The sequence below is a fragment of the Grammomys surdaster genome, unplaced genomic scaffold, assembly GCF_004785775.1.
Source record: "Grammomys surdaster isolate TR1022 unplaced genomic scaffold, NIH_TR_1.0 205, whole genome shotgun sequence".
Lineage (NCBI taxonomy): Eukaryota > Metazoa > Chordata > Mammalia > Rodentia > Muridae > Grammomys > Grammomys surdaster.
Window position 1 is genome coordinate 5092293 of NW_021604650.1, and position 17865 is coordinate 5110157.

Here is a 17865-nt window from a genome sequence, read left to right on the forward strand (position 1 = left end):
CCAGAAGTCCAAGGTCAAGGCGGTGAGCAAAGTTTTTCAAAGCTCACTTGCCATGCCTTCTGAGCTTCTGGGACTCTGGCAGCCTCCAGCCACTTAGCTGTGGAAGTTTCACCCTGACTTACCCCCGCCCCCAGGTCCACATGGGTGGAATCTCACTTCTCTGAATGTCTTTGTGTGCCTTCCCCGTGGGTCTCATGTGTGTGTGTGTGTGTGTGTGTGTGTGTGTGTGTGTGTGTGTCCTGGCCTATAGCCAAATCTCTTCGTAAGGACACTAATGGTCCCTGAGCTTGCATGGCCTACTGTAAGTCACTCACGCAACTCCTTTTAGAAAAGGTTGTGTTGTGTCAACCGAGGTCAAATGGTCAATATGAACTAAGCAGGACATGAATGTGTTCCTGCCCCCTTCCTAACCCGGGCCCAGTGTGAGGCCATTGGCCTCTGACCAAGGGCAAGGGACACACCCCCTGGACCATGGGCAGCTGCCAAAGTGGCCCAGACTCCTGTTGGGCCAGTTTTAAACATTAGCCAACAGACACTACGCAGTCCCTCATTCCTCCCCAGGAGCTGCTGAGGTGCTTGGCTCATTCTGAGGAACATAAGTCCTGTCATCACTGTCACCTTGGATGCCAGTTCCTCAGGGAACAATTCTGGGGTCTGGGACCTGCTGAGGGACTGGGGCTACATCTACCTATCCTGAGGCTGAGGGCAGATCTATGCCAAGGTTCTCATCACAAAGATGCAGAGGAAGCTGGGCCTGTCTTGGGAGGCAAGCCTGGAGCCCTGGAGGTGGGTAGTAAGAACAAAGGAAGAAAAGGACCTCTGCTTGAAGTACTTCACCTGAAAAAAACAGTTCCCAGAGAAACACATAGCTTCCAGGGTGGCATGTTTCATCTCCATGGTCAGCCTGACTGGGTTTGGAATCACCTGGGAGACACACCTCTGTGCTTGTCTGTGAGGGTGTGTTCAGAACAGGTTAACTGAGGGAAGATCCGCCCAAAATGTGGGGGGCATTCATGGACTGGGACCCCAGACTGAGTAAAAAGGAGACAGTGAGCTAGCACCAGTGCTCATCTCTCTCTGCCCCCTGACTGTGGACGCAATGTGACCAGCTGCCTCAGGCCCTGTTGCCATGGTATCCCCACCATGAGCCTGAAAGGAGAAAGAGCTAGGCACCATACTCACCTCACTCTGCTGAGCCCCAGCTGTCCCCTCTCTGCTTCCTGGCTTGTGGAGACGTGAGCAGGCTCTGCCACCACAGCCTCAATCCTTCCTCATCATCCTGCTTTCCCCTCTCCACAAGGGACTGTGTCCCTTCAGACTGTGAGCAAAAGTAAACCCCTTCTCCTTTGAAATGCTTCTTGTCAGGTGTTCACTCACATCAATGAGGAAATTAACACAGGGAGGGAGAGCATCCTAAACCAGAACAAACCTCTTTTCTTCTCTGGATCCACACAGACTATATACCTATATACACTTTACACACACACACACACACACACACACACACAGAGGCTTGGAAGTGAAAAGACCAGGGTCAGTTTGTGTGCATGCCCCCCCACACATCCTCTCAGGAATATACCAACACCCTTCTACACACACATGATTGTGGGTATTTGCAGACACAAGAACTCACTGACACATGCATGCAGCTCAACCCTTTCTCAGGTTACAGCCTGCCTGACACCTTGCAGTGAAGATCACTGCCTTCCTCACCCTCCACAGAATATCTCAGTTGGAGCCTCAGGGCATCCTAAGCCTGTATCCTAGCTGTTAAATAGCAAGACAGAAAGACACCTTTAATGTTTGAATCACAGCCCCCTCCACTGTCTACTGTCTCAGGTTGCCAGGACTGTCTGCCATTGGCTGGGCGCCACCTGGGGTTAGGATGACCCCTGTAACAAGAATTCCCTCTCATGCCACTCCACATACATCTTGAACTTCGAGTCTTCCAGAGTCTATGACTCAAGCCCCTTAGCAGCTGGCACTTGCTCTTTGAAAGCCACAAAAGGCATTCAAGTTCTTGGTCCCCAAGCAGCCAGCCCAGAGACAAGGGTGGGGAGGCCAGAGCTCCAAGTGGATTATGGGTGCCTGCTGGGCTTGGTCTCAGAGGGCTTTCCAGGTGGCCACTCAGGCCACAGCCAGTCCACCTGTATGCAGTTGGGTGCTTGGAGTGGCCCTGGTAGACAAAGGCTCCATCTTGCCATGATCACCTGGGCTCTGCTTCTTCTGCCTCCGCTGCCTAGGCTGGCTGCCCTCTCCTGGGACTCGTGGCTGGCCACTCTGCAGCAGCCGCACCATCTCATGGTCCTTGTGGCCCAGTACTCGGGGCAGGAAAAGAGAGGACTTCTGTGTGCGGCGGGTCTTGAAGCCCCTGCGTGGCCGACCCTTGCCATTCACCGACACATACCAAGGTCTTTGGGCACCAGGCTGCCGGCGAGCCCCTGGCCCACTGGGCCCTGTGCGGTACAGGCGGGAAGCATACGTATTGTAGCCCAGCTCGTGAATCCGTTCCACAAACTCACACTCTGCATTGTAGTGCTCCTGTGGGAGAGAAGCCACAGTCAACGGCCTTGGAGGCCATGATGTCAATGCCTCCCCAATGCCTCCCTCTCTCCTGAGGCTGCCTGGACCAGCTGTCCACACCTGCCACTGTCTAGGCAGCCTGGCTATCCTACCTTTCCACAACTGTGCCCTGCTCCTGACTTCCGTCTACTCTCCCTTTTTGCTGTAGCCTTGTACTTGGCTCAGTGCTTGGTGTGTGGTAGACAGAGCATGCTGGAGGAGGCTGGCTGGCTGGTGTGTCAGAGGGTGGATGAATGGGTGTGTTGGTGAGCTGGACAGGTGGATGGATGTGATAGGTGGGTGATGGATGGATGGGTAGATAGATGAGTGGGTGGGAAGCTAGGTATGTTGCTGGGTGGATCAGTGACTGTAGGTGGATGGACAAATGAATGTATAGGTGGTTAGATAATTGGGTGTAAAGATGGTCCATAGGTGGGTGAATGTTTGGAATATAAGAACGAGCATATAGATGGAGGTGTGGGTAGATGACTGAGTGTGTAGGTGGGCAGATAGATGGCTGGCTGAATGGATGGATAGATAGATGGATGGATGATAGACAATGAATGGACAGGCTGGAAGGCAGAGAGGTTGCCAGCCAAGTCAAGGAGCGCACATGGACTTGGAGGTGGACTGACTGTGAGGCTAAGAGAGGAGGAGGGCCATCATGGCTCTTGGTCAACTCTCAGCTGGACCATTATGGAGGCAGGAATGGGGGATGCGCTGACTTCACTCAGCCTGCTCTTAGAGTAGAGGGAGTTGTGGGCAGCTGTGGTCTACAACTTCCAGGAGGTGGGGATTGACTGTGGAGTGTCACTGGCCCACGGATACAGCACATAGGCAGCCACGCTATGCACCCAGGACACCCAGGGACAGCAGGAAGAGCCCTTAGATACCAGCAGGCAGCTGAAAGAAGCTGGAGTCTGTCAGCAAGTCTGTGGGCCATCCCAGATGGGTTATCTGGAAAGTTCTACTCTAACAAGCTGGATCCCTGACCTCATCATCCCCTGCTCCCTTGAAGCCAGGAGAGTACAGGCATGCCCCCCTCATATTTTTCCCTGTGGGCAGGAAGATCTGATCTGTCATTGAGGACACCTGAAACCTTACCCTAAAGCAGAGTTTCTGGGGGAGGGTCAGGTTCATTGTAAAGTCAGCTGAGCCCATTCACTAGAGGGGGACAGGACCCAGAGTCTAAGAGGCAGAGAAATCACCAGCCCAGCTCTGCAGCACTCAGACAAGAGTGTTTCCATCACACCTCAGGAGTGTGGAGACACCTGAGCTCCTCCTGCTCCTTGTCCACGAGCGTGGAGCCCAATTCAGCTAGGTTGGCTGGGGAACCCTGAAGACCATCCTGTCTCCCCCTGCTCTGGGATGACAACACTTTGGCCTGTCTTTGATAAATGGCTGCTGGAGACCCATGGAGCTACAGAACCTTAGGTTCTCATGCTCTGCAGCCAGTACCAGACTGGCAGCCATTCCTTCAGCCCTTTAGTCCCCTGCTAAGCCAGACAGCGTTGCCTTCCCACCCTGAGAACAGGCCAAGCACCAACCTTGCTCCTTCCATAGACGCAGGGCAGGTTTGCCCTGACTGCTCTCCCTCAACTGCAGCTATCATGGCTACTCACTCCATGGAGGTCTGGGACCCTGCTGCCATGCTCTCTTCCTATCTCCACCACTGTGACTTTTAGGGACCAACTTCAGACAGGTAGGAAGAGCATTTTCCTGAGCACCTAAGGTCTGTGTTGGGCAGGCACTCAGAAGCCCAGGAGGGATCTGGACAAGCTTGAGTCTGGCATGACCTGGGGCCAAGAATTCTATCGCTCATGTCCTCAATGTTCCCCAGTCAGATGTTCAAGCCAGATGGCTATTCCATCAGCACCTGCCCACTAGTGATGGAACTCACCGAAGCATACAGCCGTCCTCTCTTGTTCATGGCCAGGTAACGCCCAGAAAAGAGCCCTTTGATGGCCACCACGCCCACTTCCACAGCAGTAATCTCCAGGATGCCTGGAAAGAGTCAGGAAGGGTCCATCAACTTCTCTACCTAAGCAGAACCTCAGTCCGAGCAAGCCTCCCCACCCCCCAGGCTAAGGAAGCTGGGACAGGTGGGCAGCCATAACCAGAAGGTGGAGGTGGGGGTTGGAAGTCCTGGTAGGAAGAAAACATTGGGCAGGTGGTGAGGAAGGGGGCATCCAGCCACTGTGTCCAAGACATTAGTCCTAACCTGAGAAGACATGATGGCAATGTTCTGCCCCTACCATGCACCTTGAGTGCAACCTGGGCAGATCGACCCAGTCTGTATTTGGTGCAATCTTGTGAACAACTTGGTCTAGCAAACAGAAGCCTAGCACACATAACTTGCCCAAGGCCATACATAATGGTTTGGGGGTCCAGACTCCAGGGCAGATGAAGACCCAGAAGGGGAGGTGACCGAGACTCTTAGGGAAGCCAGGGCTTGCAGCCCAGTCATAGTGCCATCCTCACTGGCAGCAAGGGATCCAAAAGATGGGTGCTGAACGGTAACCTGCCACAGAAGGGCCTGGGTGCCGAGGAAAGGTCTCAGGGTTCACCCAGGCCCAAGAGTAGGTACAAAAGTTAACGATCTCTCAGAGCAGATGGCAGAGTAGCTGCCAACACTGACCACCAGAGTTTGATCCAGGGACCCACATGATGGAAGTAAAGAACTCACTCAATGACCTACACACACACACACACACACACACACACACACACACACACACACACGGTGGCACACAAAACAAATACAAAACCGACCAAACTTCTACCAGCGCCTTGCTCTTGGGAGGGGAGCAGAGGTCGAAGACCCCCGGGATAGAGGATTCACTCCCTTTCCAGGGAGCGCCCGCTGGGACCCAGCATGGTCTAGATTACTGGGACCAGTTGGGATTTTGTCCTAGCCAAGGTTTGAAGGTGAGCAGGGTGAGGCCTCTAGAGCTGGTGCCAGACGAGACCTCACTGAGTGCCCCTAGGGGTGGCAGCGAAGGTGCCCTTCCTCTACATCTGGGGCCTCCCGGGACCGGGCAACTGGCGAGGGGTGCGCATGAGGAGCCCCGCGCTCCAGGTCCGATAGGGGCCGGTCCCCAGGACGCCCCCGCGGAGCTGCGGCTTTTCAGGAGGAAGCTGCGGTTCCCTCTGCCGCCCGCGCCCCCAGCTCGGCTTCCTGCGCCCCGGGCGAGGTGAGCTCTGCGCGGCTTCCCTCCCACGCGGCGCGCAACGCTCCTTGTAGAGCTCCGCTCGCGTGTACGGAACCCACGAAGTCAAACCCTGCAAAGCTCGGGAACTGGCCCTGGGTATGATCGAACTGCGGGCCGTGGGTGCGTGCCAGCTGCATCCGGAACACGCGGGGACGCCTGTCTGTCCTGTCGCGCTCTCTTGCAGGGCGCAGGACGAGGGACGAGCTTGTCGCCAGACGCCGCGTTGCAGAAACCGAGCTCTGCCTAGTGGAGTGTCTTCAGCGCATCGCATCGGCTGAGAGCAAGGACGAAAGGGACTGGCCATGCGCCCCGGGGTCGTCAAAACAATAAAGAGGGCGATAAATCCTTGTCCAACGGCTTTTCACTGAGAAATACAAACGTGTCAGAACCGGGGTCGCCTCCCGCGCAGCTCCTGGGGGAGCGAGACGGGCGGGGCAGCTCGCTGAGATCGGTAGCTAGGACCGCGTCGTCGTCTTCGGACCGACCTCAGCTCTGTTCCCACCCGGGACGTGGCGACAAGGGGCCGAGCCCTCCGGTCCCTTCTGCCACCCTTCCCTCCGTGTCCCTAACTGAACACTCACTATAGGCGCTGTTCTCAAGGCTGCCGTTCACGCGGCCGCTCGGGTGCAGCTGGAGGTGGTACTTGGTAGCGCAGTAGAGCTTGCGGCGCCGGGGCGCCCCGCCGAGGTGCTCGTAAACGCCGCCACGGCCGCCCGCATCGCGTCGCAGTCGCGTCCCAGGCCCCGTAGCTGGCCAGCCGGGTTCCAGCAAGCTGAGCAGCAGAAGCCAGATCAGGCCCATCCCGGCATCGCGCCCGCCTGCAGCGGCGGCTGCGCCAGCCCGGGGCTCACGAAGGCGCGGCGCTGGGAGTACACGCCCGCGCGCCAGGCCGGCTCAACTGTGGCTAGAAGGGGAAGGGAGGAAGAGGGGGACCGGGAAGAGGTGGAGGACAGGGGAGGGAGAAAGAGGAGGGGAGACAGGGAGAGATGGAGAGAGGTGGAGATGGAGAAAGGGACGGGTGGAGAGGGAGAGGGAGAGGGAGAGGGAGAGATAGATGGAGAGAAGAAAGAGGAGAGGGAGATAGAGCGAGAAGACTTTGAATTTTCACCCAGGAATGGGAGTCATGTTTCTTTGCCGAACACAGTTCTGAAGAAAGGGCTCTTGGCAACAAAAGGCGGCCGTGGTCCCTGGCGGGGCGCGGGACTCAGGCCGGGCGTCGCCTGCGCACAGCGCCTCGGCCAGCGCCGTCGGGCCGCCGTTCCTCCGCTGTGCGCCCTGCGCCCCCTCCCGCCTCTGAAAGGTCCCCGCCCCGCCCCCGCCCCCAGACCAATTATGCCTCTGAAAATTATAGAGCGAGGCCTAAAGGCAACCGCCCCCAGGCCCTGTCACCCCCTCCCGCCTTACATCAATCCTGGGTGCACAATGGGACTGCGGATGACTGATGTCTGCGCAAACAACTTGCGGGAAGTCTAGCTGACAAACGCTCATGAAAGGCGGCGCCTAATCGAGAGCGATTGCGGAGGGCGGGCGGTGCGTGGGGAGCCCGGGGTTGGGTCCGTGCAGGTCGTTTCTCACACCACAGAGCGGTCCTCAGGCGTACAGTCTTGTGGCCCAATGGCCCTGGGACTCTTATGTCTCGAAGCTACCTAATTGACCAGACGGCACCAAGGGAAGTTTGCACACCTTGAGTGGGAATGGTCTGTCCCAACGGTGGTCCAGACAGGGGACTTCACAGATAGGAGCAGAGACAATAGAGTCACAGAGTCTTAGAGCCCAGGAGATCTAGGCAGAGACAGAAATAGGGGTGGGAGAGGCAGGTGACAGATCTGGTAGAAGAGAAAGAAGGAAAAGAGCAGTGGGAGGGGGGAAAATGTGGAGATACAGAGAGTAACAGAACAGAAGGGAGAGAAGATCCCACGGAGGCTCCAGCATGCCCACCTGGCAGGCTGAGGAGGAGTCTAGGTTCAGGGAATAGCTTCCTGGACCCTGAGCTCTTGACTTCAGTTCCTTGTCTGCCAAGGGCCTCAAAGAAGAAGGACTTCCAGAGGTATCAGAAAAGGTCCCACCCCACATCCTTGGCCTATGCCTCCAACGGCCCCCTGGCCAGCAACTACCCTCAGTCGTGCCTGAGGGCCCATTGGCTTGGGTCACAGCATTGGTTCCTAAGTTGGTCCCGAGCTCTTGGGAGGAGTCTGGTGGGAAGCTCTTGTTGATGTGAGATCCTGAGAAGTGTTGGGGTGGGGGTGGAGGTACCTCCACGCTACAGAAGCTGTTAATAGCACACACTGGGACATTTTTTCCACCCAGAGACCTCATTTAGGGCAGCAGGTCCTCAGTGAACAGTCTCCAGCATGCTGAATACAGATGTCCCCACAGCTGAGCACCCTCAGCTGTCTCCCAGGGCCTCTGTCCTGGCCAGGGTCTGCAGGGTCTCTGCCCCACACTAGCCCCTGAGGACCCTTACGCAGTCTGAAAACTAAGCCATTGAACTTCTAAAGCCCTGGAGCCATTGATGGAACCTGCTTTACAGGGAGCAGCCCTGTGTCTTGATGACCAGCGTGGGCTGGCAGCCTAAGCTCCTAAGATGACACAGGAGAATCAAGAGGCTATCTCCTCCCTGAATGCCTCTACCATAGCATCTGGATCCAGCTGTGCCTGTCCAAGAGAAGTGTAGGAGCCAGGTGTGTAGAACAGGCTTTCATGTCAGCACTGGAGATGTGGAGGCAGAATCCTGGGGTCAAGGTTAGCTGTAACCAACCACAAAGTAGATCTGAAGCCAGCCTCAGCCTTGAGACCCTGTCTTAAAAACAAACAAATCTAAGAAAGGGACTGGCAAGATGGCTCACTGGTTAAAAGCACTGGCCATTCATGCAGGGGACATGGGTTCAGTTCCCAGCACCCACATGGTGGCTCTCAAACGTCTGTAACGCCAGTTCTAGGAGATCTGACACCCATCTTCTGGCCTAGGAGGAAACCAGGCACATATCTGATACAAATACCTACACGCAGACAAGAGATTCTCATGCACATAAAAATAAATAAGCTTTAACACACGCGCACTGTGGTGGATGAACATGCTTGCCCAGGGAAAGGCACTATTAGGAGCTGTGGCCTTGTTGGAGGAAGTGTGTCACTTTGGGGGTGCGGAATAAGACTCTCCTCCTAACCTATTGCCAGAATTGCTGTTTCTACATCTGGAGCAGAACCTACCCCAAGGTTCTCAAGCATGTTGGGGAAGGGATCCACTCAGTATCCAGCACCTCCTACTGTTCTTGGGCACATGTAGGCTCAGGTCCCACAGGGGCAGCAGTATTCTTCCCTACTCAGAGCTCCTGGGACACGGGGGATGAAGAGCCCACAGGTTGTAGCCACCAAACTTCGGGAGAGTCCACTCTGCCTCATGTGGGTATGGGTGAGGCTTAGAACCTGTCTGTACTATGTGTGAAGACACACCATTGCCGTTCATGGTCCTGGGTTGGCTGAAAACGTCCATCTGCACCCAAGTGTGATCCTTCCTCATCTCCCATGTTGCCCCACTGCACTTTTGGAAGGTGTCTGGCTGGTCCCCACAACATGCAGGAAAGGCTCCACTGAACTGGAGCCTGGGCTTTAGGGTACCAGAGGCAAAGACCTAGGGACTCAACTGAAGGATGCTTAAGTCAGCCCCAGCCTTCTGAGGACAAAGGGCAGATGCCTCTAGGTGGCAGGTGACTTCAGCAGATTGCCCCCGTCTCCCAGCTGTGTGCTCCAGAGCCACTTAGCTCATCTCTCTGAGCTTGGTAGGGCTCGAAGATGGGCTGCTTTTAGGATTTCAGGCCTCAGGTCAGCACCCAGCAAGCAGGCTGGGTCTATTTCCCCTGTTTTTGGTGGTGGAGTAAAGAATGCATTTGGGGCCAAAAGTTGGGGACATCACAGGGCACTCTTCCCTGCCTCTCCTCTCCCAAGTTTCTCTGTAGGTGTAGGGGCTGGAGGTGGGCCCAGGCCCAAGAACCAGAGAGAACAGAGGAGGGAACTTCCGGAGCAGAGGCCCTGGGAGCAGTGTTAAGCAGGCTTTGGCCAGGTCTGGGGGTGTCCAGGCGGGGAGGTGGGGCTGGAAGAGACCAATTAGTCAAACGGCTACAATTGGCCATTTGGAAGCAATTAACAGGGTCTCCATTACCATATTATGCCCCCTCTACCCCTCCACGCTCTACTAGGCTCTGCTCTGTATGGGAGGGGAAGACAGAGGCTCAGGCCAGGCCAGGGAGACTACAATGAAGGCCCAGAGTTTGCTCAGTACAGCACATACTCAGGCTCCCTCTGTATGAGGAGGGGAGAGCAGGGTAGCATCTGAAGCTCTGGCAATGGGTCCATTTACAGCCTGAGAGAGGGTGGGAGCAGGGATTTCCAAGGTCAAGAAGGCAGGTGGTTAGAAGTGCGGGAAAGCCTCTCTGGGCCAGAGAGGGCTGAAGGAAGCAGGCTAGGGCTGTACACAGGAGCATGCAAGCCCGGCTACACCAAGGCTGGGGCCTGGAGTAGAGGGGATGAGCTCCTTCCAACTGTACGGTGGAGTGGGCAGAGAAGGGCCCATGGATGTTTGCACAGGGCCCAGAGGAAGACCCTGGGCCAAGAGTGTGATGCCTTAGGGACAGTTGAGGAACAGGCCCAGGTCAGCCAGGACCACAGCTCCAGAAACTCTTGGACACAGAGGTTCACCCTATTGAGGGCCTGCTTTAGTGAAATTCTGAGGGCCAGACAAGGAGTGCAGACTCCAGGGTCAGGGTCTGAGAAAAGGATGGAGCCTGCTAGGTGATATGACACACACCTTTAATCCCAGTACTCAGAAAGCAGAGGTAGGTGGGTCAAGGCCATCTAGGCCATTATAGCTATACAGTGAAAGAGCCAGGCTACATTTGTGACCCCATCTCAAAAACACAAAAACAAACAAACAAACAAAACCCCCCAAACAAAAAATAAAACCCCCAAAACCAAAAAGCCAAAACAAAAACAAAAAACAACAAAACAAAACAAAACAACAAAAAAACCCAACCAACCAACCATACAAAAAACTCAGGAAAAAAAAAAAAAGAAACAGAACAAAAAGTGGGAGGGAGCACCACTCTTGGAGGTGGACAAGAGGGCAAGCCTGAGAGTGACTGTTGTTACTTCAATAACTAACAACACAGTCTCACATTCCTTGAAGCCCAGATGCAGCCAGGGACAGAGTTCTGCCCTGGCCACCAGATGAGCTCTCTGGCCCTACTAAGCACTGCACAAAACTGGACAAGGTACACCAAGGGTTTGGGCTGACTTGAGAGCAGGACTTTCTCCTGGGAGCAGAAACTGAGCCTGGGCCTTCATGGAGAGCCTTCTAAACAAATGATCTAGTACGAACAAGGGCAGCCTTTCCAGGGCCTGGGGAGATGGCTCACTGGGTTTGCAGCACAAGCCTGAGGACCCAAGTTCAATTCTCAGCAGCCACATCAAAGCTGAGCTCCAGAGCTCCAGAGTGGGGGAGACAGGAGGATCACTGGGGTTCCCTGGACAGCCAGTCTCTCAGTTCTAGTAAGAGACCCAGTCTTAGAACAATGTGGGGTTTGGGCTGGAGAGGCAACTCATAAAGGAAGAGCATGGTTGGCTCACTCACTGCTCACAATTCCAGTTAGAGAGAGTCAAGTCTCTGGGTTCCCAAGGGCATATGCACATATGCACATATGCACACACACACACACACACACCTCTCCCGACCCCAGTTGGACATGATAGATGACATCTGGGATAGAGTAAGGGTTTCTCAGAGTCCCTTGCCCTGGGGCCACACCCCAAATCTACAACAAAGCTGACCCTAAAAGATGAATTCAGATCTAATAACTGGATGGTGGATGGCTTAAGCAAATAAGCAAAGCTCCACTTGACTTCAAGAGGGGCCCTGGGGCCACTGGGGACATGGCTACTCCATGGACAAGGTAGCTAATTGGCTGACATTGTTCTCTGTCAAATCTTAAATCTTTTGAGCCCTGGATTCTGCGGCAATGGGCTGAGCTCAAGAGGTCCTTAGGCTGCGGGCAAGTCCTCCTACAGGGTGTTCAGAGGTACCTGTGGCCTTTCTGCAATAGGCTGTCCAGGAGTCACAATGGCAGCTGCCACTCTGCTTCCAGCTCTAGCCCTGGAACTCACAAAGCCTCTTCCCCCAGCAGGACTAGATCTGAACGGAAGCCTCCAAGCCTTGCTTTGCTCTCCAGGTAAAAAGGAAAGCCATAATCCAAGCCAAACATTCTGACCTTTGACCCCCTATGCCATACTTGTTCTCGGGGTGGGGTGTTCCCTTGGGGTGCAGTCCCCTAGAGCATCCCTGTCAATCTCCTTCCCTTTTGTCCCTTTGTCCCTACAGTATTTGATCTCACCTGGGAGGAAGGAGTGGCCTCCTGACCTCTACAAATTGGCTGCTGTCCACCCCCCCAACCAGGCCCCCTGCAGTGGCCTTTAACCCTTCCCTTGCCTGCCCTACTGGATCTGTATCAAAGCCCATGGGACATTAGGGCTGATGACTGTCTGTGCAAACATCCCTGCCAGATCGCCGGCCTTCCCCGCCCCCCTGCATTCCCTGCCCCCCTCCCTGTTCTCCCCTCCCACTTGTGAGTGCTTCATAGGAAATCCTGGGAGACAGATCTCTTACATAGAGTTGCAGCAAAAGCAGAAGAGAAGGGCCGGGCTATAGGGCTGGACTTTGCTCCACTGTCTGGTGGCTTCTGTCCCCTGAGATGTCAATATTCTTTGCTGCATTGTGTGAGGGAGCTTGTGGCCTCCGTTATGGTGTGCCCCCACCCTGTGTTCCCAGATGCATTTTGCTTATGGCTTTTGACTTTCAACTCAGCCTTTTCCATTCCTGAGAATGCACAGGTTTTATAGCTTGACAGTCATGGGCTGGGTGCTCAGCCCCAGGGATGGGGATACCCCTCAGTCCATTCCTTCCATACAGAGAAGCATATTTATTTTTGACAACAACTTTACTGAGGTGTAAGGTCCTGTGCACACACTGGTCAAGTTGCTGCAAAGATAATCCCAATTGTTCAGCACTCTGCAGCCGACACCACTGGCCCAGTTTATTTATTTATTTATTTATTTATTTATTTATTTATTTATTTTCTGTTTTGAGGCAGGGTTTCATGAGTCCAGGGTGGCATCACTGTTTAGCTGAGGATGACCCATCCTGATCTTCTGATCCCCCTGCCTCAGCTGCTGATATTAAAAGCACAATCATGTCCCATAGTGATGCAGTGTTGAGGGTCCAGTCCAGGGCCTGGCCGTGCACTGTACCAACTGGGCATAGACACAGCCCCTATGAGAGAACTGTTTAATCCCCCCCCCCTCCAAATCTGTTAACACTTCCTCTTTTCTCCTGTCCCCAGCAGCTCTCAGTGCTGGTCACCACTGTCATGCATTTGCCTGCGTGCAGAGTTCATTCCAGAACTGATCTCCATAGGGCCTTTTGTGAACCTGACTGTTCTTCTTGAGTCAAGGAAAGAGCACACTCTCTTCTCTAGCCCTCCTCTCCGCTCCCATAAATCACCCACAGGTTGTCAGTAGCTGGTGGTGGGGCTGGCCTTTACTTGAGGTTCTCAGAGCATTTGTACTGAGTTCCACAGGGCCCAGCTAGAGCTGGCCTGGCTTCATTTGAGCTGGACTCTGAAGCCCAGAGTTGAGGCTCTTGAGAGCTCCATCTGAGCTGACCATATCCCTCAGTGAGCCCGTCGTTCCATCTTCACTGTCATCCGGACAGGATTTTGAATAGCCTAGGAGACGCACCTCCACCTAAGTCTGTGAGGGAGTTTGTGGAAAGGTTTAAGTGAGGGGGAAAGACCCACCCTGAATGTGAGTGGCACCGTTTCATGGGCTGTTGTCCCAGATAGAACTACGAGGAGACAGAGAGCTGAGCGTCAGGGCTCATCTCTGCTCCCTGACTCTGGATGGGATATGACCAGCTCCTTTAAACTCTTGCCATCTTAACAGATTGTGCCCCCTTCCTTCCTTACAGAGGTGAGAAAAGCAAGTACTCCATTGACGGACGACTGCAGGTACCCCTGAAGGGCCTGCTAAAGGTCCTCAGGTCACCCAAGATCCTGTACAGCACAAGTCCCAAGGCCACCTGCTGAAGCCAGCAGGGCCGCCACGGGGTCCCAGGCCTAGCTTCCCCTTCAGAACCTTCTGCACAGCCCCAGCTGGGGGTGAGGCTGCTCTCCTTGACTTAGTGTCTCCTTCTATTTCTTTTTATGTCCACATATGGGGAGCTGGGGAGCTCTAGAAGCTTCTCCACTCACAGGCACATCTTCTCATCCATCTGTGTCTGCTTTCTGCTGCTGTGATAAACACCAGCCAAAAGCGGCTTGGGGGAGGAGTTATTTCAGCGCTTCTAGATAACAGTCCATCAGTGAGGGAGGTGAGGACTGAAACCTGGAGGCAGAGATTGTGGAGAAATGCTTATAGTCTCTCTCTGAGGCTCATTCTCAGCCTGCCTTCTGTCTGTCTGTCTGTCTGTCTGTCTGTCTGTCTGTCTTTCGAGACAGGGTTTCTCTGTGTAGTCCTGGCTGTCCTGGAACTCACTCTGTAGAACAGGCTGGCCTCCGACTCAGAAATCCACCTGCCTCTGCCTCCCAAGTGCTAGGATTAAAAGCGTGCGCTGCTACCACCACCCAGCCTTCAGCTGGCTTTCTTACACAGCCTTGGCACGCCTACCCCCTACAGTGGGCCTTAGTCATCAGTTAGGGCAGGCCTTCACAGACATGGCCAAACCGATGGAAGCAAGCCTTCTACTGAGGCACTCTCTCCCCGGCTGACTTTAGCTTATGTCAAGTTGATAATAAAAACTAACCAGGGCACCGCCTCAATTAAGCTCATCTGGATAATCTCCCACAGCTGACAAATGATATTTGTTATGGAGCCTTCTGCCCACTCAGGTCGAGCCTGCCCAGGAGCCATGGGTAAAGCTGTCTGTCTGTCTTTAGGGCTCCCCAGAGTCCTGCATGCTGCTGAGGAAGGAAGGTACTGGTGTGAGTACCCAGCTCTGTATAAGCTGTCTGTCCTGGCATGAGACTCTGTCACTAGCTCCTGGGATGGGGACCTGACTGGAAAGGCACAGAACCAGAGGCTTTCCTGTTTGGTAGGGGTGCATTTGTTTCTCCCGAGGCTCTCAGTGCCAGGCAGGGGCAGAGTTCACCTGGGAGGATGCCTCAGAGAGGGGCAGTCTTTCTCTCTATAACCCTCTTGCATGAGCTTCCTCCATACAACCTGCCCTTCCTTTCTTCCTGCCTCCAGGATGGCTTGCTAAGAGCCCACTCAGCACCTGCACCTGTCCAAAGTGACCTGCCTCTCTTCGACTCTCCCTCGCTAGAATCCCTATGACTAGGTGGTTGTCAGCGGCCTGGGGTTGGCAAGGTCCACGTTATCTAAAAGCTCGTTGTGTGCTGTGAAAGAGAGCACAGTGTCTCCACTGTACAGATGAGGAAAATGAGCACTGAACTAAGAATGGGTCATTCTGAGATCAGAGCCTGTTTTTCTCTGAGTATGTATACATGTCCATGTGTGTGCATATGTGCTTAGGTATACAAGCATGGTTTGTGCTTACACATGTGGAGGCCAGCAGTCAGCATGTGGTATCTTTCCCAATCACTTGTCTCTGCAGAGCTAGAGTCTCTCACTGACTTTGGAGCTCAAAGATTCAGTTACATCAGTTGACCAGAGAGGCATGGGGATCTTCCAATCTCTGCCTTTGCAGGCATGCACCACCTTGCCTGGATTTTTTACATCTGTTCTTGGGATTTGAACTCAGATTGTCATGTTTGTGCAGCAAGCACTTTACCAACTGAGCCATTAGAGTCTGACCCACTGCACTGTGCCAACTGTGTGGAGGACCCCTGGATACTCATCCATGGGAGATAGATGTCCTATCCACCCTCCCAACATGGTAACAACAGTGTACACTCTCTTACGAATACAAGGACTCAATAGCCAAGACCCGAGGTTCTTGTTAGACTGGGTCCTCAGCTGCTCTTCCTCAGCCATCACTTCACCCCCAGGCTGCCAGCCCTGCCCTGGGAGGATTTGAGTCAGTACTGGTAAACCTTGCAGTTCAATGCATTTCCCTCTGGAGGACTGCATTAGGCTGGCCCTTGAGCAACTCCTAGACTCTAAGACTGGGAAATGCTCGATTGAGTTACACATCACATAGCCCACTGCCCAGCCTCTGCCTTCTGTATCACGTGAGCTCACAGTGTCCCTTTGCATGGGTCCGGTTACCCACCGGACATTCCTGTGTGCCCAGAGAAATGCCATTCTTCTTTTAGGGACCGCCGAGCATCAAAGCCCCGCACAGATGACTCTTATTCCCTGGGAAGAGATAAAGGCTTCTTGCTTCCAAGCAAGCACCCGACCACAGCTCTGAGAGTCCAGCAGGAATTTGGAAGTGACACTTTAAAGAAAGTCATTCATGGGGAAATGAGTTATTTTTGTTGCAAAGACAATGGGGTCGGTGGACATTAGAGTGAAAAGAGAAGAAAGGTCGCTCCCTCCCCCCACCCCTCCCTGCCAATCAATCTGGCTCCTGGGTTTTGTGTCTTCTTTGGCCGCAGGTAATGGATGGTGTCATGTTTTCAAGTGAAGATGTATATAGGTGTTGTTCTCCATTTCAGGAGAGCCACAGACGATTCCTAGTGTTTCTGGCTTTTGCTTTTGCGTTTCCTGAGGAGCATACAGTCCTTATTCTCTGAGATCTTCAGTGAAAGGTCCTGAAGGTGGCAGGGGCGGGGGCAGGGGGCACCTCTGCTAGGAGCACTGCCGTCAGCTACTGAGCACCTGTAGGCAGATTGCTTGATCTCTTTGAGCTTCAGTTTTTCTGAAAAGGAGCTGTGGCTGGCCCTACCCATGAGGGTAGTTATGGGATAAACTGATGTTTGCTTGCTTGTTTGAGATCTACCTGCTTCTGTCACAAAAGTACTGGGGTTAAAGGCATACCCTACCATGCTTGGAGGTCTCTATTATTATGTATTTATTATTGATTAATTATGTGTGGGTGTGTGTTGGAACCCAAACAAGCATGGGACAATGTCATGCGGAGGTCAGAAGACGATTTGTGGTTTGGTGTGGGCTGGGAGGAGGAGTCTTCCTGCTCTAGGGACTCATGCATGCAGCATGTATCTCAGCACCCAAGAAGATGAGGCAGGAGGGTTGTCATAAGTTGAAAAGTAGCCTCAGCTACATAGAAAGTTCCAGGCCAGCCTAGGCTAAAGTGGGGTCCTATCTTAAACCTGCTAAAATCCAAACAAATTAAGTATTCATGATCCAGAGCTGTTAAATGTCTGAGATGCTGGCACAGACGTGACAGGCTCTCTCAGCATGAGTGAGGAACAGAGGTGGACCTCCATCCAGAAACCTCGAAAACTAGGAGCCCCTTCTGCATAATCCCTTATAGCTGAAGCCAGATGCTCAGAGAGGTGAGATCACCCAGCTACCCCTGGGCTGATGATCCCGAGCTCTATAAGAAAGCAGGCTGAGCAAGTCTCAAGGAACAAGCTAGTAACTGGCACCCCCTCCATGGCCCCTGCCTCCAGGATCCTGCCCAGTTTGAGTTCCTGCCTTGGCTTTCCTCAATGGACTATGACTCAGAATATGTAAGCCAAACAAACCCTTTCCTCCCCAGGTTACTACCCACACAACCGGTCCTGAAATAGGGAGCCAGGAGTCTCATGCTTTTGGTCATGGTGTTTCAGCACAGTGATAGTAAACCTCACTAAGGCAGGGAGAAAGGACTTTTAGTTCGTAGTTCTAGCTCACAGTCCATCATTGCTGGAAACTCAATGGAGCAGAGCCTGAAACAGCTGATGACATCACACCCACACTCATGGGCAGAGAGAAATGAGCTGATACTTGCATATTCTAGCAGTTTTTCTGTTCTTCCTCAGTCCAAGATGACCCAGTGAGTGGTGCCATCCATACTTAGGGTGTGTCTTCCCACCCCAGTTAACCTAGAAATATTCCTTACAGATGAGACCACAAGCCAACCTGACCTAGACAGTCCCTCACTGTGATGCTCTTCCCAGTATCAAGTTGACAATTAAAA

The 17865-nt window shown here is 53.7% G+C and overlaps 1 protein-coding gene across 1 annotated transcript; it reads right to left on the reverse strand.

The window, feature by feature from the left end:
• Positions 1 to 1768: 1768 nt before the first annotated feature.
• Positions 1769 to 6664, reverse strand: Fgf3 (fibroblast growth factor 3). The gene is made up of 3 exons (XM_028770856.1): positions 6356 to 6664; positions 4463 to 4566; positions 1769 to 2541 (listed from the first exon to the last, which is right to left on the reverse strand). Exons 1-3 carry the CDS (start codon positions 6573 to 6575, stop codon positions 2128 to 2130), a joined length of 738 nt encoding a protein of 245 aa, XP_028626689.1. The 5' UTR covers positions 6576 to 6664; the 3' UTR covers positions 1769 to 2127.
• Between the last annotated feature and the right edge of the window lie 11201 nt (positions 6665 to 17865).